Below are 26,824 nucleotides of genomic sequence, written 5' to 3'. Positions count from 1 at the left end.
CGTTAGAGACCAGATGTCTATTGCATGTGGCAGATGACTTTTCAGGTAAATACAAGAAATTGTTTGATTTTTCTTTTGCTTGCATACACTTAGGAAAGCTAAGAGTCACAAAGTGAACAGAAATAAATATGATGTAATCAGAATGTGCAACTTCCCTTGATTCAGTTTTGCAAACGTTTGTTCAAACCCAACCTATGTATCTTCAGACATCAAGCACGAGTTAAATGCAAGGACCCCCAGTCACAAAGGCACTGGACTTCCCTCTCCGGAGAGGAGTAGCTGGGGCACAGGGTGCTGGGGCACAACAGCAGGGTGCTCAGTGATACCCTGTACCCTCTGCTCATATTTGCCTGTATGTTTCTAGAAGCACAGTTTATTATTGCTGGAGACAGAAGGACTCACCATCAGGTAGTACAAACTTTAATAGGGTACAGTGATGGTGTGGTGAACATCCCTGGGCCATACCTTGTTTGTAAAAGACAAAGATTAAGTCCTCTTTCACTTTGAATATGAAACAGTGCCTCTGTTGGTTTTGGGATCCTACCAGGGTAGCTTGTTCCTCAAACAGTGTTTGAGATCAGACCTATCCAAGATCACACAGAAGACAGAGCTGACTTTGTCTCAGCAATGCCAGAAGAGTTCTGATACCAGTAGGAATGATGTGACTGCAGCTTCTCTTCGCAAACCATTTGCAAAATGCATGTGAAACTGAGTGATCCCCAGCATAATGAAGTCATGCACCCATTGTCTGTACATAAAGGCAAAGCTTGCCATTGTTCTGTGAATCTGAGGGACACACTTGGAGCCATCGCTGGTTTGATTTCAGGCCAGTGAAAACCAGTTTTTTCCTTTTGCTAGAGTAGCTGAAAGGTTGATGGAGCAGGAGGCAACTAGTGCCAAGGCAAAACTATGCATGCTTCTTGTCATATGTCTTCAAGTGATGCATTCCACAGTGGCTCTTCATTTAATTATCCAAAGATAAATAAGCTACCACGTATTACAAACCAATTATGTTTTAAGCAGCACGGTTAAAAGATGATCTGTGCTACAGAGTTCCTAATGGCAAAACATCCAGAATTTTTTACATGTAAAATCATGAATGTGTTGTGCTGCTTTGAAGTTTTAACACTAACACATATGCATTTGCAATGAACAGGTTGAAGTAGTCTGCAAGCAATGAACACCCTTGTTTGGTTTTGATCCTTAACAGTGCGATGCAGGTAGTGCTGCACTTAACTTCATGGGCTTAGTCTTCACAAATCTGGTGACATTTTGGAACCATACGTTCATCTCTCAGTGTAACTAAAAACTTGTTGTGTTTTTAGTATCGATTAGCCACCTCACCAAAAATAATGCTCACCTCCAAAACACTGAAGACTTGTGTGCAAAAAAGTGGCTTAACAAAGACACTTTGAAGGGAAAAAAACAAACACAATGTCTTTTTCTTGCTCCTCTAATTGCTGCAGATGTTGTGTAGTCGCACCTATGAAAAGTTAAATATTATGTCTTTGTAACATTTTTGATCTTCATTAATTATAGCTCAGAAAAGCTTATAAAAAGCAGCCTGCCTCTTTAACACAAATAAGATTAATTGCAGGGTTGTTCAGAAAATGAACCACTAGTAGTTAAACAAAAAATGTTTGTCTTTAAGCAGCCCTTGGATGATTTTTTTCTTAAACTGTTACAGGAAGTGAAGAGGCTGCCAAATTACCATGCCCGTGAGCCCCACTCTCATTATCAGCCTAAATGAACGCACACACCCCACCACTTTCATCCTCTTCCAGGTCCAAGAAAAAGAAAAAGGAGGCATAAAAAAAAGAAACCCTTCCACACAAAGAGGTGTCTCTGAAGTCTGGAATGCACCCTGGCTGTTTGAAGACAAGATTTATACCTGACACCCTCCTTTAAGCTCATTGTTGAGACTCGCCTGTGTTCAAATCAACCGCAGACTGGCTGCTGCAGGTACTTCATCTTACAACGACCACATCATCTAAGATAAATGCACCAGGAATTGCTATCACTTTGAGGTGGAAAAAAAAGGAGAAAAATAAAAATCAACCCCCTGATGCAGGTAAGGGTGGAGGGAAAAACAGACAGGCTCAAAGGAGCTCATGGGGGTGTGCCCAGAGAAGGAGCCAGTGATGGACGGCAGTCTGTGACATGAGGTCATGTGTGAAATGGGGTTGCCCACCTGTGCAAGCACAGCCTCCCCTCTCCTTCAGCAGCCAGGATGCAGGAAAGGTGCCAGGAGCGATGCCTAAGCCATCACCACTGCCAGGGAAGAAGGAGCATGTCGACTGCTTATAAAAGGCCAAAAGGAGATTTTTGACTTGGTGGGAGAGGATGAGAAGGACTGTGGCATCAGCCCATGTCATCCCTATGTTTTCTGAAACAAGCCTGATTTCCTCATTTTAGTCATACCCATTCTCTCTCTAAGCAAGCTGTGGTTAGACACTTTCTTTCATCCTCTTAAATCCCTCTGGAAGAAAGCCCTTGGTAGTAAGCACTTAATTTTACACCAAACCTGTCTGATGGGAGGCAAAGACATAGAGCACTGAGATACAGGAAACAAATGATAGGAGGGAAAGAAGAGAGTACTCAGGACAGCGTCAGGACATAGAGAAACACAACTGGGTATCTCAATGCCCAGGCTGCTGAAACTCTACCATTAGCAGGTGTTGTGCTAATTACCAAAGGCTTTGAAATGACACGGTCAGAAAATGTGTGTCATACAGAAAGAATAACACACAGCAATTTGCAAAGATATTTATGGTCTGTATCATCATATTGCTCAAAGGCCCAATAAAATTTGGGGTGCAATGGGGATGCCCTTCATGGTGCAGAACCAGTTAAGGAAGATTTTCTAGGATGAAGAATTACCATAGCATTTGGAACAATGCTGCATTAACCCATGGCACTCAAAAACATTTGTGAGGAGCTATTCTGAAATTACACTGAAAGAGAAAAGAAGGCAGAAAAATTACAGTACAGATGGTTAGTATAAAGCTTAAAATTGGAAAAACTGGCCCTTCTTGAACATTCATAACACCTATCTTTGATCCTGGGACCAGAAAGCATATTGGATTAGAAACAAAATCAAGGATCCTTTAAGGGCTGTTCTAGCATCACTGATTGGTTTCTCACTGGGGAGGACCCATCAGCATTTTCTGGATTTAACCCAACAGAAAGCTCTAGATTTGGTTTTCTGATGCTCTGTTTCAAGCAGTTCAGAGCCAGGCCTTTATGGGGCTTCTTCCAAGATTTCTGGCCTCAGAGAGATGTTTGGGATGTTGAGCTCTGGGAAAAAGGAGCTGGTTTAATCCATTTCAGTTATAGAGCACTTTCTATATTTAGGATTTTAAATTATGTTTTATTAAGAATGCAAATTATGAGCATTTCTAGGACTCCAGGTACTTGCATGTCCCAGCTAGCACATAAACCTCATGCTGTTACAAATCTGGATAAAGCAGTGTAAGTTTGCAGCAGATTTAAAATAGGGCAAACTGGAGTTTGGGAAGAGAGCCTGTACAGCATGTTCAACATCTACCCACCTAGGATGGGAGAAGACATATCTACACTTGAGCTGAACTGACACAACTGCCTGTGCAGCTGCAGCATCAATCTCAGCTTGGCCACAGGTATTCTGTTCTATTTTCATGTTTGAAAGATTTACCATTTATACTTTTTTCTTCCTGTGGGGTGTTTGTTGTTTGGGTTTTTTTTCCCTTGGGGATGATGTCTCCTATCTGGTGTCAGCAGGAGGTTCTCAGAGAAATCAGTTATATCAATCCATGGCCAATGTATTGAAAAATGGAGCATGGCACCATGACAGCAATCACAGGAATCTATTGCGGATGCTTAGCCTGGAGCCTCCATAATTTCCAATGCCAAGCATCTGAGGAAATACATTCAGTATTTCATCCTGACATTTCAGCTCTTGACAGTGCTACAGAATGCTGCTTGAACCCAAAGTCAAATGCAATAAACAAAACACAGCTTTGGAAAAAAAATAATGGAAGAAAAGAAGCGTAAGCAAGGCCAGTTCAACTTGCCCTGTCGCACAGGGAGCCACAGGAGAGGGAAACAGAAATGTGCTCTAGGCAGAAACGTGGCTCCAGGCAGCTGCTCCATTGCTGCCTGGGTGTTAAGCTGCAATTTTCGAGAAGCAGTTACAGGCACTATCAGGCCCTTCTGGCCTAATGAGACCACCAGCAATGAATTAGACAGCAAATGCCCTGTACTCCCCAGCAGTTCCTTCTTGAGGCCACAGAAAGTCATCATCTTTCTTCTTGTTCTCCAAACATTTGTTATTTCTGTCTCCATTCAGTCCTTTGACCTTATATTTCTTCCTCAACACAAATGCTTTGTGGTGCCAATAACTCCTCTTTAACTCTGCATTACCCCTTTTGCAACCTTTCCTCACTCTGCTCCAGATGCAGCAGCACAACACTGGAAAACAGCAGATAACCCTTCCTCCTGCCTGCACCCCATGTTGCCATAGCCACTGCTCATGTGCCCCCTGCTTTTCACACACCTGGGAGCCCAAAGAGGATTTAAGCGTCCTTTCCTTCAACCCTCACTTGCACTGCAGTCCTGACCCTCTGCTCTACCTGCTCCCCTTGTGCAGCCTTTCTCTGTAGCAGTTCAGCTCCTTGAAGGTGGTAAAGACACACTGGGCAAGTGCTGCCTCTGCATCGGAAAAACCTCATCTGGAGGGAAACCCCAGACAACTCACCCTCACCTGCCTGGGGCCCGTTGGTGGCATCATGTACCGTCAGTCTGTCTGCAAAGGGGTAGGAAGTGTCAAGATCATCTTACAGTCTTGTTTGTGACTTGGTGAGGGCTTTTACAAGAGCCCCTTCCTACCTCCTGCCGTACCCACTCCTCTCCCAGGTCTGGGGTAGCTTTTAGAAGATAGCCTCACTAAAGGCATTGCTCTATGTAAGCTGTGGAAAAATCACGCTTGTAACTGTAGCAATAAACTCTATAGCAAAAGCTCTATAATAGAAAATTATTTATTTCCGTGACTTTTTGCTTGAAGTAAGTAAAGGGTTATAGAAACAGCATTTCTGAATGATACAACTATCAAGTGCACAACAGCAACTGAGAATCTACATTTCTTTTACAGCTTGTCTAAAATGTCACACTGTGCAAAGACCTGGGGGCATGTTTTAGTGATGTGCTTTAAATGGTGAACAGTGAAAGCTAATTCTTCTCCAAAAAAGGATGCAAGGAGGAAACTTGTTTTAAGGAAAAAGCTTTCAATGGATAACAAGTGCTTGTGTTCACATGTGAGCTCAGTTTGCTTTCAGAGTCAGTTTTTGGCTGACTTTACTCTGCTTTCTAAAACATCTCCAAAAACACCTGTATGTGCCTAGGTGTCAGAACAGCATCTCAGCTTCAACAGCAAGTGACGGTTAATTCAAACCATGCATTACAGAGAGCTCGTCCTTTCATGATAAATGATGGTATTGACAGAGGAAGTTTTTATGTTATGCTTAATTACACCAAAGCTTGACCCACCATCTTTGAGACAGAAAGGGTTGTATTTTCGTTTGTTACTAGAAACCTGTGTTTGTTGCTTGTAGTGAAAAGTGACCCAAACCCATGTACATTATATGTGAATTAAAACCATTTCTTTTTTGTTGTCATGTATGACACACTGGGTATAAAAATCAATTAAAAAAATAGCTATAAGACTACCCCGTCTCTTGGCACCTCAAGGTGATGTAATTTTAAACCCTTAAGGAAACAATGACTGAGTTTCCCTATTTGCATGGAGCCAGTTCTTTGTATTTTCCTCCCCCAGACTATTTTATATATAAAGCTCCTCACCTGACTCCCTGAGGTCCTGTTTATCTCTCACACATATATTCTTCTTGTAGGAAGAAGGCAAAGCTTTACACAGAGTTACAAGATGTTTCTCCCTAATTTATGTGCCTAATAAAACAAACTCTTCCAAAAAGGAATAACTTTGGTCTTCAAAACATAAAGACCAGTTCGTGCTGCCCCCATTCATGGAGCAGCATCAGAGTTGAAATTAGGCCTACTAAAAGAAAAGAATATTACCACAGTTAGCAGTCTCCTACATAAAACCTGAATAGTCTACAATAAAAGTGTGCTTTTGAAGTCTGCCTTTGCTGTTCAGAAAACATTATAGTTCCTGTAGGGTGTTCTTATTTCAATGCCACTCAAAAACCTGAAAATGAAAACCTAAGATGACCACATTCATACCACCTATTACCCCTTCACCGAAGTTGGTCCCTGCAGCATCTTATTCCTAAATCTCTGCTGCTCTCTCTACTTGCACGCTGTTCTTGAATGGATTAGAAAGCATTGTTACTCTGCTTAGTATGCACTAAAGGGTGAATATAGGGTATGGCTAGCACATTTCAGAGGAATTTCATCGGTTTCTACAGGTCAGTTTATTAGTGGAGCAGTATGACACACTGTAAGTAAATGGAACACCAAATACTCTGTTTAATTTGGAACAGGGAGCTGAACTTCCAACTCCTGCCTCTCAAGAGAGTACCAAAACCACCAGGTTAATGGATATTTGCAGGGGGGGGGGGGGGGGGGGGGAGGGGGCGGAGTTGGGGGAGGGGTGTTGCTTTTTTAAGTGGATTCCAAAGCAAAAGGTGCTTGTGTGGCCATGATGCAATTTCCCACACACCCTCCCAGCTTACCCATACACCCCCTAGCCCCTCTCCCCAGCAGTCATTCCCACAGGAACAGCACAGGGAGAAATCAGACAATCACAGAATAGTTAGGATTGGAAGGGACATTCAAAGCTCATCTAGCCCAACCTCCTGCTATGAGCACAGATGTCTTCAACTAGACCAGACTGCTCAGAACCACATCAGCCTGGTCTTCAATGCCTCCAGGGATGGTGCATCCACCACCTCTCTGGGCAATCTGTGCCAGTGTTTTACCACCCTCATTGTAAAGAATGTTTTCCTCATGTCCATCACGACTTTCCCCTCTTTTAGTTTAAAACCATTTAGTTGAAAACCATAGCCCCTCATCCTATTTCAACAGGCCCTGCTAAAAAGTCTCTACCCATCTTTCTTATAGGACTCTTAAGTACTGAAAGGCTGCAATAAGGTCTTCCCGGAGCCTTCTCTTCTCCAGACTAAATCCTCCCAGTTCCTTCAGCCATTCCTCATCACACTTGTGGTCCAAACCTTTCACCAGCTTTGTATCCAGTAGAGGATGGAGATTCTCCTTGGCCTTCCTCAAGAAGCCACAGAGCCATGAATTAACAATATTTTTCTGACATAACTGTTGTCATTAACTATGACTGACAGGAGGAACAAGAGCATTAGTTGGGCTCCTGAACCCTGAACAAGTTGCCCTAAGGCCCTGAAATCCTCCTTGAGTGCCCTCAGGCTTCTTGAGGAGATTTCCTCATTGCTCATCTGGAAGACTAATAGAGGACAGTAGGGCTGTAGCAGAGGAGTGAGTTTTCTGGTGATGTCCCTTACCCTGGCCCTAGGGAGGCAGCAGACTCTCCTGGTGCACTTCACCATGGGAGAAGGCTGCCGGTGAGCCACTGACAGATGCACAAGGCAGTAAGGTCATTGCAAATGTCCCAGTGAGGAGAGCTTCATCTGGAGCTGGGAATCAGCTACAATGCACTGAACCATCAAAAATCAACCTTCAGCCATGCTGGTGGTCCTGGAGCTACTTGCCTCATAGCCATTCCTGATTTAAATCAGTTTGGGCTAATCTCTAGCACACTTTTCCTAAAAAAGCTCCCTGCTTCAGCAGGGATTAAGCCAGATTCACAGCAGGAGCAGTGCCATGATGGCCTCAGTGCTCTGTGGAAGACACAGGAGGTGGCAGCATCCTTGCTACAGCCAGAGACTGGGGTAAATGATACTCTTTGAAACAGAGATCCTCAAAAACCAGCAAACACGCCTTGGCCATGACCCTGGCAAGGTTTAGTTAGGAACCTGGCAAGGCTTTGCCAACCAGTCCTCCAGTGTCCCCCCACAACCTAGTCTATGGAACCCATCCTATCACTTCTCCATACATGTGCACTTACAGCCCCAACACCCATGGAGCAATGCAAGGTCGAACACCTCTGCCTGTCTGCAGAAAGCATCCTCCTTTGCCTGAACATCATTTTGGAAATCTTTCTCCCACTAGTGACTGGGGGCAGGCTGGGGGGGCTCCATGGAGAGGGAATAGCCCCGGGTCCCTGGCCAGGCAGCAACGCTACTGGAGCTCCCTTGCAGACTGTCTGGCTCCCTCCTGTTGATGCTTTTCTGCTTTGCATGAGAGTTTTCTTCTGTTTTTCACTCAGACACATGACTCCAAAGCTAGCAATTGGGCACCACCTGGGCAGGGTTTAGAAACCGAGCTCTAGTTCTTACTCTGACAAAAGATCATATATCTTATATTGAGTATACCCCAGACTCTGTATCTCCATACGCCCTGGCAAGTGACCTAGCCACCATGCATTGGCATTATTTTGATTTTGCTCTTCAAATAGTCATTTATGCCTAGGAAAATGTAACAGTTAAAAAAGGAGGGATGGACAGACAGATGGACACCTCTTCCAGAATGCACAAGAGCTGGGGCTGAGGGCACTGCCATGAGAGAAACAGCTAAAGTCTCCCCAGGCTGAGTAGCACGTCAAATCCAGATCTCCCACCTGAGTTTCGAAAGCATGGGCTAAACACAACAGTGCAACCATTCTCATTGGCAGGACTTACATGTGGCCTGTTAGTCTGTTCATCCAGCACAGGCCAGGTAAAGCATGTCCAGAAGCACACGTTCAGGCATGCAAGGAACTCAGTGGATGCAAACGTGGGTGTTAAGGTATGTAGATACCTCCGGGTGAAGGGGCAGGCAAGCAAGGTTTCTTAAGATCTAAATTTCAGATTGAGCGTGTGAAGTGACAGGTCTGATAAGCATCCGAGTTCCTCCGTGGGATTAAGTCTATAAAGATGATCTAACAGAAAGTATATCTGCTTCTCACCGCAGTGTGCTCCCAAATCAAGGATTCAGAGAGTGCCTGCTATTCTATGTGCTTTTCACACACCCATCGCTAATTGCTCTCCTGTGATTACAGAAGTGTTTCATCTGTATATACAAAAAAGGGTGAAAACTCCAGATGAAATCAAACAGAACCGATTATGAATTTTCATCTGTTCTGCAAAAATGAACATGTCTACGAAGCTAAGCAATGGGCTGTGTGCGATGTTTGGTAAATTAATCCAGCTAGCATCAGTAATGATAAGGAAAATACCACAGATAACAGCAGCTTTGCTTCTGTATGTGTTTCTGTGGAGCCTGAGCTGTTCAGCTCTCGCATTTGGCTTTGCAAGGGAAAGGCATATGCCTCTTTCTTTCATTTTGATTAAATTAATACAGTTTTGGCAGTTCCTGCAGCAATTGTACCTTTTCTGTTAAGGTTTGTCCAGTTTCATCATAGAAACAAGCAACAGCAAATAAAAGCACATCATCATCAGCTTATTAAAAGAAACAGCAAAATCACCCATGACATCAGAACTGAGGGAGCATCTCAAGTCTTTCTGCTCAAGTCTTTCCACTAAGCTTGTTTTAAAAGGGATGAACAGAAAATTCTGAAGGAACAAAACAAACCCAGACACCATGCTTCCCTCTCATTTTCTTTGCTTCTATGTTTTAGAATTACAGAGGAAAAAACCATGCATGCATACAAAATCCTACTTGTTTCAGGTGGTAAACATATATAACATTCCACCACTTTTTTCTTGGTTTTGTCACTTATTTTTTAAGAAATAACTTTGCCACACTTCTTAACATGCATCTCTGAAATTCTTCAGGGATGCTTGCATAATTAAGAACTTATTGAATAAACAAGCCAGAGTACTTTGGAAAGGCATTAAAATAATATGAGAGGCACAACTAAGGCTGTGCTGGGGGCAAGCAACGCATAGAGTTGAGCTCAACTACATTTTGCTGGAAGTAAGCATTCCCTTCCAAAGCGGATAGTGGCTCTACCAGCTGTAAGCCCATCACTTTACAGTCACAGACTTACACAATGATGCTGTACAAAGCCTTTTGAGCTGCTACAAACCACAACAAGTTCAAAACCTGACTCATGTCTAGAACTTCGATTTGCTTGCTGTTACCGGCTTAGTCATTGCCAGCAGCCCTACATGCATCTGCTAATCCTGTGGTATCCTCAGCACCATTCCCTCCTGTGGGAAAGCCCTGGTTAGTCAGTCTTGCAGAAAGTTAGGGTATTGTGATATTTCTCTTACCATTGTGCTGCTTTGTTCTTCTTGCATTCTCATCTTAATGACGGTGAGAGCTGTTGGCCTTCCACACTCTCTTTGTGCCTATGTAAATTCAGTGTTTGATGCTGAAGAGGCGGAGACGATTTCTAAGTCAAGGGGCAGGTGTGAGTGAAAGGAACAACCCAACAGCCAAACTATTTGAAAAAGAAACCTTTAATGTCTCATCAGCTCAGCACTAGAAAAAAAAAAGCCTTCGTAACTAGTCTTGAGAACTGGAAAAACAGGGTGTCTAGCTATAATTTAAGACATTAGTAACAAGCATATATTGCAGTTCCCTGACATATTTTGACTTTTGCACAGTGAAATGCTATCTTAAAGCTAGGCCTGATTATTAATATGTGAAAAACTGTCAGTGACAAAGAAATCACAGATGGGTTGATTTGCTTCTCATTCACTGGTCAAAATTTCAACACATTTTGAGAGAAGAGACCAGACTAAATTTTAGAGCACACCTGGAAAAAATGGTTCTTTTCTTTTGTCAGACATACAGATTAATATTTTGGCATGACCAGAAATTTAAGCATACTTATAGTGCTGTAACAACTTTACAGGACTGACCATAGTCTTCAGAGTTATTCAGTGGCTACCATAAGCACCCCTAAAACTGCAGCCTTGGAATGTGACACCCCAGTTAACAAACTAAGTTGCAATGAAAAGTATTTTTCACTCTCACCCACTGAGTATGCTCTCTGTCCGTCCTGATGTCTCCTTTAGAGCACATAAAACACAACAAAGCAAGAACAAACACACTTTGCCATTAGGGAACAGAAAGTAGTATGAGCCATCTGAATTCCCACAGCTTATTTTTATTTCCCTGGCCCAAAAAAGACTTCCAAGCATGAAATTAAAACTTAAAACCATGCGCAGCTTATTCGCCTTCTGTGGGACAACTTTCCTACTTGAAGTTGTGTGGGTACTGACAAGCTCTGCCATGTAAGTCACGATGTACAGAAAACAGTCATATAGAGCCTCCTCTGCACGAGCATCTTTACAGTTATCTATCACAACAAGAAACCAAAAGTCAAATTTCCTATTGGACTTCTTCCTTCTGCTGAAATAATCAACTTTCTATGTGGTTGCCTCATCTAGAAAATTTTCCTGATGCTAGTAGATAGGTGGGTGAATGCAAGCATCCTGCTCCTTGCACCTTCAAAGCTACAACATAAAGATAACAGTGTTTTCTTTTAGTCTTTTTTTCATTACTGAATATTATGCTTACAATAATCCTGCTTTGCTACAGATGGTTTCCTGTTGTTTCTGCCAAATGTGAAATAGCTATAAAACTTGAAAAGGGTTTGATGCTGTCACTGCATGAAAAATTACATCTACGAGGGAAAATTAAATATGAGCCTTAGCCTTTAACTGCTTTAATCTTACTTAGTAAGTGAACTTTTTTACCCCCACCCCCAACTCAAAGCTTCTGATAACATGACCTGAAGGAAAAAATATAGCTGTGTATTTTAGTCAGGTATAAAGCCTTAATTAACAAAAACAAAAAAGAGGAAGGGGAAGTAGATAATTCTCATGTCCAGACCAACCAAACAGCCACCAACTACAGCTAACAAGAGCAGTGCCTTTGGCTCAGCTTCATAAAATATGTAAAGTCATTTCTGTCAGAAGACAGTGAAGTTCCTGTTTTCAGTGCTATAATAAGGAAATCTGTCACTTTAGCAGACAAATTACTAGAAAATGGCTTGCGTACTCCCAAGGGGACAGAGCCTTTGCTTCTTGCATGGGCAAACTTCAGTGAACTCAGTGACAGCTTTACTTGAATGCAAAAGAAGTGTTAAGTACTTCAAAGAAAACCTGAATTTATAGATTTCTCATCTGATGAGGAAAACTGTTGATGTTCTGATGCTCTCCATAGGCATAAACTCAATGTTGTATGGGAGAAGGGCTAGAGAAGAGGTATTTTACCAACAAAGGCAAGGGATGGGCACACGACGTACAAGTGGCACATCAGTGAATGAGTGACCTATACAGGCTCTCTCAAATTTCTGCCAGCATTTGACTGGCACCACATCGACACACGCATTTTCTAGAAAAAACAGCAAGCATTTAACCACATCCTTCTACCTTACAAGGTAAGACTGTGCTCAATGCCATGGATCTGCCTGTACAAGCAATGAAGGTAGAAGCAGAGAGAGTAAATATTCGAAATCGCTTTGTCATTTTGAGTGCATTTGTCTGTCTGTTTCTTTACATAGAAGGCCTGATGTCTTAGGCCTCTGCAGCATAAGAAGCAAGTGCTCTGTGTTACACTGGAGATTTGGCAAGCACCCATTTCTGCAGGAAGAAAGCGTGCAATTGTAGTCCCACTCAACCAAGACATCAGACTTCAGCTTTCCACCTGTTCAGACCTCTATTGTTCATTCCTGGTAATGGATCCGGTATCCATTTGCTACAAGGAGAGATTCACTCTCGGTGGAAAGAGAACCTGATGGGATTTTCATTTCTAGTGTCTTTTCCTGCTCAGAAAGCTGGAATTTAAAAGCTGAGGCAGAGGTGACATTGTGGTCAGGAGAGAGTGGAAAATGTGTACACTCATCAAACTGCAGCCAGATGTCTCATCTACATGTGGACGTGCCTCACCCATGTGCCCTCACCCAAGGGCACCATTCACTGCCTCCTCAAAGTGCTCCTGGTGTTTCCCCATAGAGATATTCACAGCAGAGATTATGTTTGTTTGTTTAGTCTGACTTTCACCTCAGCTAAATTAAAAACAACCTTATACAAGCTCTGGGAGACCCGCACTGCACAGCTACAGACAAAAACCTGTATTTCAGCTCATCTGTGGCTCCTGGTTCATTGTGAAGACCTCCAGGTTGTGGGAACCAAGGGCACAGGGGCTGTTTGGGAGCCATGTGGCTGATGGGCTGGACTTGCTGCCTTCTCTGACGGAACCTGCACGATGCCCAATTTTGATGTTTGAGAAAAAACAGTGGCTCCTTGCTTGGGTCAGCAAAGCATTCACGGACAAGCATCTTCTGTTTCTCTTTTGTTAGTGTAGCCTGTGTGCATCTGGACCTTGAATAAAAATCAGGAACAGGCATGCAGGTCCCATTCATCTAGCTGTTGACATTATTGGAGTGTATCCTGTTGACTTCAGTGGAAAGTGGATCGATCCCCTGTATAGTTATTTATTTATTTATTAGTAAATTTGTCATTTGGTCACCAGCTGAATCATTTGGACCTTTCACATCCAATTAACTGCTAGTGCTGGCTTTTTCTCACAACTAGTTAGAAACCATGATAGAAAATATAACCCTGCCACATCAGAGACGTTCTTCATACACCATACCATATTTGCATCTAGGTTTCCTTGTTGCTAGCCAGTGCCATCTGTTATCTGTTTTGGTCTGCTTATGAGAGCTGGTAATTTTTGAAAATTGAGAGCAAGGAAAGAACAATGGCTTCTTCCTTTTAATTTTATATCCCAAAGAAACCAACTAGATCTACACATGCACACAAAACTATACCCCTCCAATTGGCAGTATGTTAGCCCATGCTTTTTCTCTACAGAAAATTTAAAGAGACAAGGCTCATCATGGGGAGGTATTTGAATGTAATGGAATAAATCTGTGCCCCAAAATGCTTGAATACAGGGTTCTGCTTTTGTCTCTCTTGGAGGGTGCTGACACTCAGACTTGGTGATGAATTAAACGGTGACAACTGAGATAGTTACTGCCCTGAGCTGTGTTCTCTTCCCTTCCCTTGGCAATTGCTGCCCTCCTGCAGCTGGCACAACTGAACACTTCGTGAATCCAGTTTCACACTGCCAGACTTCATGCCAGCCTCAGCTCACACGGGTGTGCCAGACCATAAACTCCCGTGGCTTGAAGACAAGTCCATGAGCAATCGAGCCATGTCTGCTGTGCAGGTGGAAAAGACTCGGAAAGAAAGGGGGTGGCCAGCTGAAGATGGTGCTGCATTGCTTTCCCCCCATCACAGGCCACAGGTGGCAGCTCACGGATCATTCTCTGCTATTTTTGGACGTACAGATGCATCTGACTGGGAAGACCCACTGTCACCAGCTACCTACCAAGACAAGAAACGGTGAGATCTCAAGTGACAAACAGAAGACACATCCCCAGCCTTTTCTTGGTGTTTGGGGGTTGGTTTTTATTTTTTTGTTGGCTTGGTTAGTTGTTTTTGCAACTGCCCTTCAGGGATAGTATTAAACTGTGCTGAGCACCGACTAAATTCTGTTGCTTTGCAAATATTTTATTGAATCTGATAGGAAAAGAAACTTTAAGAAAGTTTCCTAGAAGAAAAACTTTAGGAAAGAGAAATTTTAGGTAATTTCAAACTCCTTTTTGTTATAAGTGGCAAATCTAAGTCCCATGTCTGAGGATTTCTGTTTCATAGTTCCTGGCTATAGCAAGCTATAAAACAGCAACAGGTATTTCAACAGATTCTGACATTTTTAGCCCTTGATCTCATCTGTTCCTCATATTTTTGTAGTCCCAGATATTGTCTTCCAAGATGTGTGATCTGAATGCACAGGGCCTTTTTCTCTCCTTCTTTTCAGTGACAGAAGCCAATTTCTACAAAACCTCTGTTTATAACTTATTAGTATACTGGCATTATAGCAGCCTTCCAGTACCTAAAAAGGGGGTCTACAGGAAAGCTGTAGAGGGACCTTTTACAAGAGCATGTAGTGACAGGACAAGGGGGGATGGCTTAAAACTGAAAGAGGATTGATTCAGATTACATATTAGGAAGAAATTCTTTACTGTGAGGACAGTGAGGCACTGGAACAGGTTGCCCAAAGAAGCTGTGGCTTCCCCATCCTTCAAGGGCAGGTTGGACGAGGCTTGGATCAACTGTCTAGTGGAAGGTATCCTGGCCCATGGCAGAGGGATTGGAACTGGATGAGCCTTATGGTCCCTTCTGACACAAACCATTCTATGATTCTCTGAAGGTATTATCTCCTTCCCTGTCTGGTACTTCTCCCAAGCAGTGGCAAGAGTATAGAGTTGTGAGAGAAAAATGGAGCATGTCACAGGAATGCATCCTTCCAGCTTGGATAGTTGTAAATATCTAATCTTGAACTATTAAAATGATTCTTGCTTAAAAAGAAAAGAATCCTGACAGTCAATCTGCAAATAATTGTATGCAGCTTCACAGGCACTTTAGCAGTTTTATTTCATGATATATCTGAAGGAAGAGATGTATGCACTGTCAGAAGTAAAAGGTTCCTCAGTACTTGGCCATATGTTTCTGCTTTTGTCCCCAGCTTGTTACACTGCTGAACAGAGCATAAAGTCTGCTCTAACAGAGCTTCATACACAACACAACCTCCAGGGGAGGTTGGGAAAAAAAAGTTAATTTTTCCAGTGTTCTTTCTTACCAGAGAGCTGGCTTGGACTTGGATTTAGCCAAGTTTTACAGCACCATGTCTTGGCCATAAAGCCTAGTGAACTAGAGGCTCATTAACATGGTCTGCAGGGGATGTAAATCCATCAGGACTTGCACATCAGAGGCAAAACCAGCAAGAAACTGAAGCTTATATATCTTTCTATGCCAGGCTCCAGTAGGGAAGCACTGAAGATTAGCTGGGAAGGTTTGGATGCCGCAGGTTTGCAACTAGGTTGATCTTGGCCATTAAGATCAAAAGGATCTCAGGTCTACTTGTATTTCAGGATGCTACAAGTGTTGTCAAGCTAAGCATTATGAACTCTTTAACTCCCCAGTTCCTCAGCAGCCATTTGCTATACCTAAATAACCTTCCCAAAACACAGTTTACCCTGCACATGTTTATAATCAAAGCAGGCCCCTGGATCATGACCCTCATAGCCTCATGCACACAGCAAGTCAAGCAAGGGTCAGCTGAGATACCACCAACTGCTGGAGATGTTTCTTGTGGGACAGAGAAAAGGGCAACATCAACCTCCTGAAAAAGCCTTTCTGCTATAAAACTGACACAGCTCTAGCAGTCCTTTCTGCCACACAAAATCGTACCAGCCCACCCCCCACCTCCCCCCTCCCCCCTTCCAAAAAGGAAATGAGCAGAACTTATGGTGCCAAACCCCAAAAAAGCTCAGCTCTGCAGAACTGAGTCTGAAAAAGAATAAATACCATAAACTCTATGAAATCCACCAGGGACTTTGCTATTGATTTTGCACTGCAGATGGTCAGATGTTATGGTAATGTGGTAATGTAAAACCTGTTGCTAGATTCATGGCGGGTGATTCAGCTCAAACACTGTGGATTAACTTCACAAAATGCCACTTACGACAGTTCAAAATCAGCACTCCCTCACACCAGATCAGGAGGATGTGGCCCTGACTCCCCCTTCTCCGCAAAAATTTGAAAATCCACTGGCAAAGCTTTAACATCTTCAAAAGACAATAGTAGTTAATGCTTTGAAATAGTCTTTGTTTATCTTTTATTCTTTTGTTTCTAATGGACTCCTTCTGAATTTGAAAGTAACATCCTTTTGTTTTGATTTCCCTGGTGGGAAGAAACTGAAAGATCTGAGATATGTCAAGTCAGAAGAAACATATGCAAAGCTAACATGGTTCAGGAAGCAGTGTTGGTCACTAAGAGTAGCCACAGAACCAGCAAGAGCTAGGCACACCATCCTTGTGGGAGCTCTGCCATTGACTTCATGAGCTTGTGATCTCCATTTGTTTGTAATAGAATTGTATGAGTGATAAATCAAACAAAAGAACAAGTTACTTGGACCCCAAATAATATTTAGAAGTGCTAGTCTTCTGCTGTATGAAGCCAGGTTCTTAGTTTTATGGGAAAAGTGTGCCAAGCACTTTTTCCACACAGGGACCATTGGCACAGGTCAATTATACTGGCCAACATATATATGTATGTATGTATATGTATAATATGTCATACATATCACAATATATAATAATATTACAATAGTATAATATATCATGTCATGCATATTATAATATGCATAATATACATATTATGCATATACATGTCATAAATTATATGTTATCATGTCATAAATGTCATGATACCATCTCTGTTCAGTAGTATCTAATACTTTACAGGGTCTCACCTTCTTGGAATGTACATGGCAAGAAAGTGCATCTGGTTTTGCAAACAACTCTCTGCCCTAACGACACACTGGCTGGACCATTTATACGTATTAGGATAGAAGGGGTTTCCCCAAGAACAATTGCTGCTATTGGGTAAAATGGGCACCTGCTATCTTCCGGATGCATAATAAAAACTAGTGGGTCCTGACGGTCAGGAGGGCACCAGAAGGCAGCAAAGGCCTGGATTAGAGAATAACCAGAGGGAGAAATTAGATACTTTTAACAGGAGCAAACGGAAAGGCTGATCTACCCCCAGCTCATCACAAATGACTCATGTAGGGTGTGGTCATGCTGGAATCTCTACCCTTATTCTGCTATAGGCAGTAGCTCACATTGCAATTTATCTACCCTTTAGCTGAAAAGAGAAGCAGCATAGATAATGATCTGAAACCCAGTTCCATCCCAGCATGGTTAAAGGAAACAACTCTGTTGAGGATATTAGAGGGGAATTCCTCCACTGATGACAACATGAGAAAAACATTATCTTAATACTAATCTTATCTTCAAAAGCTTATGCTGCTATTTTTTGAAAACTGAGACTTTGGCCATTCATCTAGCATGGCTATGTGGGCTCAATTAGAAACTATAGACTCTGACAAAATATTGCAGTCCTCTAAGAAATGTCACCCTTAATATGTAAAGTTGAAACGTTCCATGTGAAACCACTTTCAGAGGAATTCTATATGCCTCTATGGTAAAGTTCCATTCAGTACAGCATTTACAGTGAGATGATTTCCACAGCATACAATTCAGTACGATCCCTTCAAAATTACCATCGCACAATCTGATGTGAAAACTTTAACCTTACATGTTTTCCATCTAGCTGTAATAGACAATATAAATGCCTGTTTATGAAAGCAGTTTTCTGTAAAAGCTATCTATTTAAAAAAAATAAAACAACAGCAAAACCCCAACAAAAACCCAAAAAACATTCTGTCCATTTTTAGTGGGCACATTCTCATCTGGTATCTTTGTCAGACTATGTTACTGCAAACGGCAACACAACTATATTGTATCCTACCAATCAAAGGAACTGAGCCAAGCTTTGGTCACAGTTTCACCCTTGTTAGACAACTCCAGTGAAACTGGGGTCATAGGAGCTTACCTGAAGATGAAATTGTTCCCACTGAGTGGTGTGAAGACAAAGTGGCTGCTGATGGTATTTCCTGCATTTGATTGCCCTTGTTCCATTTAATTTCAGAATTAATTTCTTACCAGTATAATTTTTCTATAGGGGATGTCTAAATTTTCTTTTCACATTCTACATCCTAGGCATTTCCAATGAAGAAGAACAAAGAACTGAGTAATCCTGATCGTAGTAATGGGGTTTGACTCCACTTTGCACAGTCACATTAGTTTCCTTTTAAAATTTATCATCTCCCATGATTTTTCTTATAGAGCTGCCAGAGTTTTCCACCAACTATCCAAAACATTTCAAGACCTATCATTTGAAACTCTAGTATACAACATCATTTCCTGCCTCTGCTGCAGATGAGTGGCGGCAGTAGCCATAGGCCTCGTCTCTTCCAACAAAGAGCAGCTGTGGGTATGAAAGTTTTCCTTGTAGCTTGAGGCATATAAAGAAGTTTTGGGTGGCACCCCAAGGAGGTGGTGATCACTAAGCTCCTTGGATCTGTACACTGGATGGGGATCTCACCTGTTACCCCATGGGGGACAGGTCCAAAGTGCTATCCAGTGCCCCTTCATGTAATACCTAAAGCTCCAATATCTGTAAAAATGAAAACTCTTTTTTTCTTAGGCATAGAAATGTCTAGCTTTACTTTTTTTTCCAATATGTGGTATCAGTGCTGTAGTCATGGTAGCAGAAGCAGCTAAAACCAGCCAGCTCAATACCAACAACAGTCTTTTATAGTCATGCAAGTCTCACTCACACCACTTTACTGTTGTAGCCCTAGCTAAGATCTCCACTTCCTCAGAGGTAGCTAAGCTGGGCATTTCAAAACCGCTCTGGCACTATGCACAGCTACAGCATCTCATGCTCAGAGCAGGTATGAGATGCCACTGCTGCCCAGGCATTCCTCACTGTGAGGAACAGCCCACTTTCCTCTCTGGATCTCAGTGCCACAGCACCCTTTAACAGCAAGACTATGGATGCAGGGAATCTTGAAATTGGCATGCTACAGACATGTATCCACATGTATGTTCAGTCAGCTGCAACACTACCGATGCTGTGATATTTTACAACATTGGTCGTGATTCCAAAAGTATAGTAACAGTTTAAAATGTACAGGCAAATTAGTCTGCAATGTTAACACAAACCCCGAAACAGCAGTTCCACTATCCTCTGGAGAAAAATGTACTTTCACTCAAACAAAAAACCCGCTGGCTCCTCTGTGTGAACTGATCAGAACATCAGTAGTTTTACTAATAAGAAAGTCTAAAGTTACATTAAATGTAACAAAACTTTAGATTTTAAGCAAAGACATTACCAGGAACTGGAGCTACTTTTGAGCATTCATAGGAAAGAAACAGTTTTTTAGCCCCAGTCTGGGACAGAGAAACTCACTAAACAGTAGATCTCGCTCAAACAAAACCTAAGAAGGACCTGATTCCCAGCCACAGCCTGCAGTGACATCCCCATGACAGAGCGGCTCCCATACCGGCGAAGAGGCAGCAGATATACTCAATGTAAGCCTACCTTGTGCAGATGGGTTCACCACCACTGAAATCCAGAGAAGTGGTCCTCTGGCAGGTACAGAGCACAGGATAACCTCTTGATCAGGCTCTCACAGGTGCCGAGGCTCGGGCACAGCCAGCGCGCGTCTCCTTTTCTCACAGAGCTTGTCATGAATGTCTCCAGCTCCAACGCAGGGAGCCCAAACGCACCAAAGCCCTCAGCTCTGCAGGCTCCGAGGGGCTTCCCAACAACTTCTTCCCCGCTTGCTCTCTGCTAGGAAGTTTCGCAAAGCCGCGGGCGACGGAGCGGGCTCCGCTCGCTGGGAAACTCGCCTACCCCACCTAGAGGAGTACCGCAGGATGAGGAGAAGCCCCGCAGCCCTGGCCCGCTCCTGCCAGCGTCGGATTTTGCTGGTGAACTGGAGGAAAAGAAGATTTTCATGAGGTTGGGCTCGGAGATGGGGAGCCGGCCACTGAGGTGCAGAGCAGGCGGACACTTCTGGGAAGCGCTCAAAGTAGAAGGAACCAGGGAGAAGTTCTTGTGCGAAGTAGGATAATAAGGCAGGGAGCCTCTGAGACAAGGTTGTGCCAGTGGCAGTTTCCAGAGCAGCATTTGGCTGCCTGAGTGTGAAAAGTCTCCTCCTCCTCCTTCATCCTTTTGCTTCTTCCTTTGACAACTCCAATGTGAGGAGTTTTACTTGTTTTGATCTCCCTGTGTAGCGTTTGGATAACTTTCTCCAGATCGTTAGGCAGACTGTTCAAGGCCAGCTCATTTAAATATTTTTCTAATTTTCAGAATCATGTCTTTCTACAAGGAAGGCATCCGAAATTTACAAAGCAATTAGCATAGCTCAAACACCACCAGTAACCATGCTCTTGTGTTTGTAGTAAGTATTTGAATTAATCAACAACATATTTCTGTGCCTTCTAGAGTGTATGCAATTAACAAATATATTAATCATGACTCCTTTCCTAGAAGGAAGATCTCATGTCAACTACTGTAAAAGTAGTTAAACCAAAACCAAATGGAACCACCCTTGCCCTTGTTGCTGAAAGAGAACACTTTACATGTTGTGTAACATTTTCTTCACAGACTTTCAAAAACTAAGGCAGGCTTGGGAGCACACAAGAGGATGGATCCAAGTACAACCCTTTCTCCGATGTCCAAAAAGCCAAGAAAAGAGAGGGAGATAGGAAAGAGTTAAACTGAAGGGCCAGGAACAAATGGAGTACAGGGCACTTGAGATACACTGTTGTAGGAGCTTGTATTAAAAGTACTCTTAAGAGGCCTCTTCCTGCATTACGAATGTCTACTGGAGTTTTGCTATTGATTTAATAAAAGGATTGGATGCTAGGATAGTCAGTAATGCAAGCTCCTTTGAGCTAGAGTTTGGATAAAAATTTTAAACCAGGGATCAGTGGGTATATACCATTTTACACTATATTTCAAGCTGGATTTGTAGCTCTATTCTCTGTGGCCTCTTTGTTAGCATGTATTGTTTTGCACTGTAATTTTTCATTCTTGCATATATGTTGTCCTATGCATTGACATTTCTGTACTTACTGATGTAAAATTACTTGTTTTATCGAAGTCTTTCCATAGTTTCATTTAGTTTTATTCCTTGATGCATATTCTCTAAACAATACATATGTCAAATGGTTGGTTTCTTTTTATAACCATATTCATATTTCTAAAACTTTGTCACATTTTGTGAGGTTTTATTATTTGGAGAGGAGAGAGAAATATGGGTATTAAAGAGCATTAAGCTCTGATGCTTCTAGATTTGTTGTCGTTCTAAACTTTTGCAGTACTATGCTTCAATGTTCTTGCCTATCTCATTAAGTTTCAGAATTTCTCTGCTGAAATCATCCTGTAGTCACCAGTGTCAGACAGCTTATTATCCTTACCTTTAGAAGAAGCCTTAGGATATGTAGGTATTCACTATAAGTTATGCATACTTACACACATGCGGGTGTTCTGTCCAAAATCAAGAAGACAGTATGAGCTGACCTTGTATTTTCTCTATCTTTTCAAAACAGTCCAACTTTATCAATGTATCTGTCTTTGGTATCAAACTGTCAAAGGCAATAACTGAAAAGTCACAGTACAGGTTCCTTAGTCACAGAAGAAAGGGAACAATTTTGCCTATGCTAATAGTTAGCAAAGTTTTTCATTAGGAAACCTTAGCATAACCCAGATTTTTATTTAAGGATTTAATTTTGGAGGAAGGAAAACTTGACGTTTTCTTTTTGCTACTACCCACACCAATCTGCGAGTAGCATGAGTCTCTGAATATTGCTAATTGCATTACAAGGGAAAGTGAGTTATTCAATTCTCCAAGCTTTCTTCCTGGAGTGAATATGCTCCAACACTTTGTGAACTGGACAAACTTTCCTCATGCAATTATTTCTTATTAGTGTTATTGGCATTGTAGTGCCAATGTGAAAGGAAATCTTCCTCTATGCTTTTGATAGCCAATCTCTGGTGCACAGGAAGAATACAAGAGCTATGAAGAAACATGAATACGAGTAGAGGGAGGAGAGAAAGGAAGGAAAGGAAGAGAGGAAGACAGGGGGTGATAGTTATGTTGGAGGGAGCAAAGAAGAGAAGGGGAAAATGATAGGCTGATGGATGGGAGCATTAGCAAAAAGGAGGAGAAAGTGATGAGAACTATTAAGAAAAATAAGATGAGGGGAAAATTGCAGAGGGAGAGAGGGAGAGAGGAAACTGGGAATGACCATAGGTCAATATAATTTCAAAGGATGATTGGTATTTTTTTCTTTCAAGATCTGAAATTAAAATCTGCAAGCTTCTTGGATCCATGACTGGTCACCACATGCATGCCTGTGATGGGAAAAGGGGACACAGTACAAGACCAGAATTAACATGTCAAAGCCAAAACTCATGGTATGCCTACAAAGAAGGTTGCCTCTACAGCTTCCATCCTCAGACACTGGACATGTACCCATACCAGTCAATCCATATTGAACAGGCAGCTCTTCTAGGAGTCCTTTTCTTCCTAATGCAATGTGCAAGCATGAACATTATTAATGACTTAAGAGGAAGCCCTGCTACATATGTATTAACTTTCTTATGGGCGTTGCCAAGATACTATGGATGTCTCTTGTAAAACACTTGATATTCCAGAGCTTTACAAATAATACTGATTGTATCTTTAACTTCTTTCTAAAATGGGTGGTGTTAACTTGGTTTAATAGAAAGGGATGTAGATAGAGGTGAAATGATGATCAAATATGCCAAATAATTTCAGATGTTTGGTTTCAAATGCCACAGGACTGATTTTTCAGGCTATATCACAGCTGATATATTCCGGAGGAGCTTGCAGTGACTTCAGAGGCAGCCAGTGCAGGAGCTTATTGCTCTGTCAAGCATGTACTGTGCATCTCTTGGGAAGTAGGATAGTAAGGCAGGGAACCCCTGAGAACAGGTTGTGCCAGTGGCGGAGTTTCCAGGGCAGCATTTGACTGCCTGGAGTGTGAAAATTCTCCTTCTCCTCCTTCATCCCTTTACTTCTACCTTTGACAGCTTCTATGATGAGGAGTTTCACTTGTTTAGGTATTACAGGCAGAGGAGGAAAAGTCTAGTGAAAAGCACAGCACATTAACATATAATTAAACAGGTCACTAGTTCACATTTGCAAAGTAATTTGAGTAACTCTTTAAATTCAACTCCAGATGCCTAATTCTGCCTCATCTTGTATCTTATCTTGTAAAGTTAGTTGCCAGCCCTCTCATACTCATCTGGTGACTTGGTTTGCACATGAAAATAAACAAGTAGAAGACTCAGATTATTCAAAACCACTTTACTCCTGATTACCTCAACAAGAGTCAAAAGCTTTCCTTTCCAAACAGGTAACTGGAAACCTGCAAGACACCCAGGAATCCAGACATTTCACATTTGATGACCAGAGTAGCACTAACCAGGTGATTTGAAGTAACACAAAAAATGCATTTCTTACACCACTAGAATTTATAGAAACTGAACAAAAAAAGCCAAGAGGTAGCAGGCATTGGAAATGTCTGAATGATGCACCATCCTACCTGGCGTCTCTGCTGTTAATGGATGAGGCTGCATCCCTCAGAAGTTATCTGAAACCTCATCTGCCACAGCAAGCCCTGCCACCTAGTAAGAGCAGTAGTGACCAGCATATTAAAGCGTGTAATTCACTGTTAGACTTACAGGGAGCTACTTGAGGGAGTACTCTACTGAACAGTTGTCTTTTTCAGATAACTAAAGGGGACTCAGGCCATTTAGCCACCTAAAAAGTGCATATATATTTCAAGCATGACCTGAGACTGTAAAAGCCTTGCTTTTGGCATAAAGCAGGAGGCTCTCAGCTTGGAGTTTGTTTTTCTTTGCTGTATGGAAATGTTGAGTAAAAGACTGGAGTAACCTGAGTTGCAGGAATCATTTAGAAGGGGTAAAAGGAGCAGTGTTTGAAGCTTTTGTTATTTTAATCATTGCAGATTTTTTTTCATATAAAACACATGATCATCACATGACTTCAATTTAATAAAAAAGAATAAACAGGGAATGAATGGTTTTGACCTAATAAATATATTTTAAAATGAGGTTTCTAAACTGGGGGTGATTTAAGACATTGGTTCAAACCCAAACTCTAATTGACATTTGGATCATAAAATTATGGGTAAAACTAACCACAGTGATGTCACAATTTGTCACCCAAAGGGTGAAAAAGATCAAAGAGGCCTAGGTCGTAAGTCTGGCCAAAACAAATTTCAAGGTCTAGTACAATATTCCATTCCATTCATTGCCTAACTAGTGCCCATGGTCTTCCATGAGGGTTTAAATTCACATCCCTTATAATCAGCTGCTCTTTTATTACTCTTAATATATGTAGCACATCTTTAATCTAGGAAGTTTGTATTTAGAGGAAGAGTTCAAGATGCTTTTCCAAATATGTGTTTGTAGCACATTTTTCAAAGATATTGCAATGAATTTCCATTTTGTTTATAACTTCTTCCTTGGCAGATTACTTGCCTTCATGAATGTAGGTGGTTTGCAGGTTTGATTAGTATTTTAATACAGTATTGTATCACCTGCAATGTATGACTGTGATATATTACTAACCTTCAAAATACATAATAAATTCAAACTGTCATCTGGTTAAAAATGCCAAATCCAGCCTTGTTATAATACTTTCCTATATGTGCAGATGATTTAAGGTTAGCAGGTAGTCAGGAGACATGGGTGACACCCATTTGCACCATTGATTACCCACTGACTGTTCTCCAAATATCCTTATTGTTTCAGTTTTAAAAGTGAGCCGCAAGGCCATGTGCTTGCTCACAGGTAGGATCCCAGTTCTCTTTGTCCTGAAGCAGATCATTACCTCTCTCAGAGCAGAACCTACCTTCCCTACCTTGCATTTAGTTCCTACAGCATCTCAACTGAGCTCCCAAAAGGAATCCAAAGTTTTTTCCAAGATTATTTAAAAATTCTAATTCCTGGAAAAATATCCTCAGGATAGAATGTGTATGTAGGTGTGTAAGAGGCATGTGTGCTTATTTCTCTTTCCAGCAAAGCTAATGCAGTATTCAAAGTACTCCCTTGGTACACAAGGCCTGAATTAAATAGGGATTACAGCAAGACCTCTTCCAAGCATTTGCACTGCTTGCTGGTTGAAGGCTTTCATCTTCTTTATTTTTTCTTTTAGCTAAAGGGTGGAGACAAAGAAAACTAGATTGAGGTATTGGCAGCAGCTAAAGATTTTGTTTTAAACCGATACATTTTTCTATGCTTTCTCTGTCCCATGGTCTTGATTGCTCTAGGCAAGACTCTTCAGTAACATTAGTGAGTGTGTAAATAGTATCTGTGAAGTCAATGAGCTATTGTTCAAGCAACTACTATTCAATGACAGTGGAAAACGTCTCCGCTGGCAGCCTGCACAGATGTCTTAAGATCTTGTGCCTGAACAGAAAGATATGGGAGCCCATCTGGCCTTCTCTGTCTTGACTTTGAAAACACTTTCACAAAACGTTAAACTTGGCAAGACAGAATGAGGGTCATGAGGTCATACCTGGTGCATGGTAGCTTAGTCTGGACGGGTAGATCTCCCTTCTGCCACTCATCAGCACCCGTGCTGGCTGATTTATCTTCATACTGAATTCTGACTATGTAAACATTGGCTAACCTCTTCCAAAGCTCATCTTGGGACATTTTGTTTCTGCAGTTTATGCAGGATGTGAAATGCCTCTCTTGTTTTTATATTCTTCAAAGGTAGAAACCAGTTGTCTTCTTTTAATGATCTGAAATTCTTTAACTGTAATGCACCCTTTTCTCACTTTCCACCCACTCCTTTTATGATGTTCCTGTGATCTTCACCTTCCTGCAGCTATACTAGCTACATGTTTTACTCTGTTAACTGCAAAGACCAACAGGCCAAATTAATTGTTTGCTGGCCAAATATAATGCAGGTCTACTCCAGAAGTTCACAGGGTATCTGGATATTATTCATGATACATGATGGACAAAGAAAAATGAAGTTGCCTTCTTAATGGATCTACCTATACTTACATATTCACTTGAGGCTTAAGCTTGTACTTAAGCCCCAACTGCCCCTGTTATTTTAGTGCTTTGTATACTGGTCCATGTCATGACTTACATCTGGAGCAAGACAGCTGCTCACCAGTCAGCCAGCTGCTCAGAGAGACAAGGAGGTAGAGGACATCAACAAATTGTATGGATACAAGAGATGTACTGCAGAGATGCCTCACCTTACACACCCACAGCAATAGCACACCCTGGTCTGCAAAAACACAAACTCGCCTGTAAAATTATGAATA

The 26,824-nt window shown here is 41.9% G+C and overlaps 1 protein-coding gene across 3 annotated transcripts in view; it reads right to left on the bottom strand.

Moving 5' to 3' along the window:
- Window positions 1-20,595, bottom strand: part of EDAR (ectodysplasin A receptor) — a 76,236-nt gene extending 55,641 nt beyond the window's left edge. The window contains exon 1 of one of the 3 annotated variants that reach the window (XM_005151348.3): window positions 20,019-20,595. Coding sequence is in view for 1 of the 3 variants with exons in the window: in XM_031051155.2 (XP_030907015.1) it covers window positions 10,257-10,289 (33 nt within the window). In the remaining 2 variants the exon portion in view is untranslated. Of the gene's footprint in view, window positions 1-10,256; window positions 10,317-18,464; window positions 18,484-20,018 lie in introns of those variants that run through there. The other 2 variants (XM_031051156.2, XM_031051155.2) reach the window with 2 other exon arrangements.
- Between the last annotated feature and the right edge of the window lie 6,229 nt (window positions 20,596-26,824).

Source organism: Melopsittacus undulatus, chromosome 2 (assembly GCF_012275295.1).
Source record: "Melopsittacus undulatus isolate bMelUnd1 chromosome 2, bMelUnd1.mat.Z, whole genome shotgun sequence".
Taxonomy (NCBI): Eukaryota; Metazoa; Chordata; class Aves; order Psittaciformes; family Psittaculidae; genus Melopsittacus; species Melopsittacus undulatus.
This window is presented reverse-complemented; position numbering and strand designations above follow the sequence as displayed.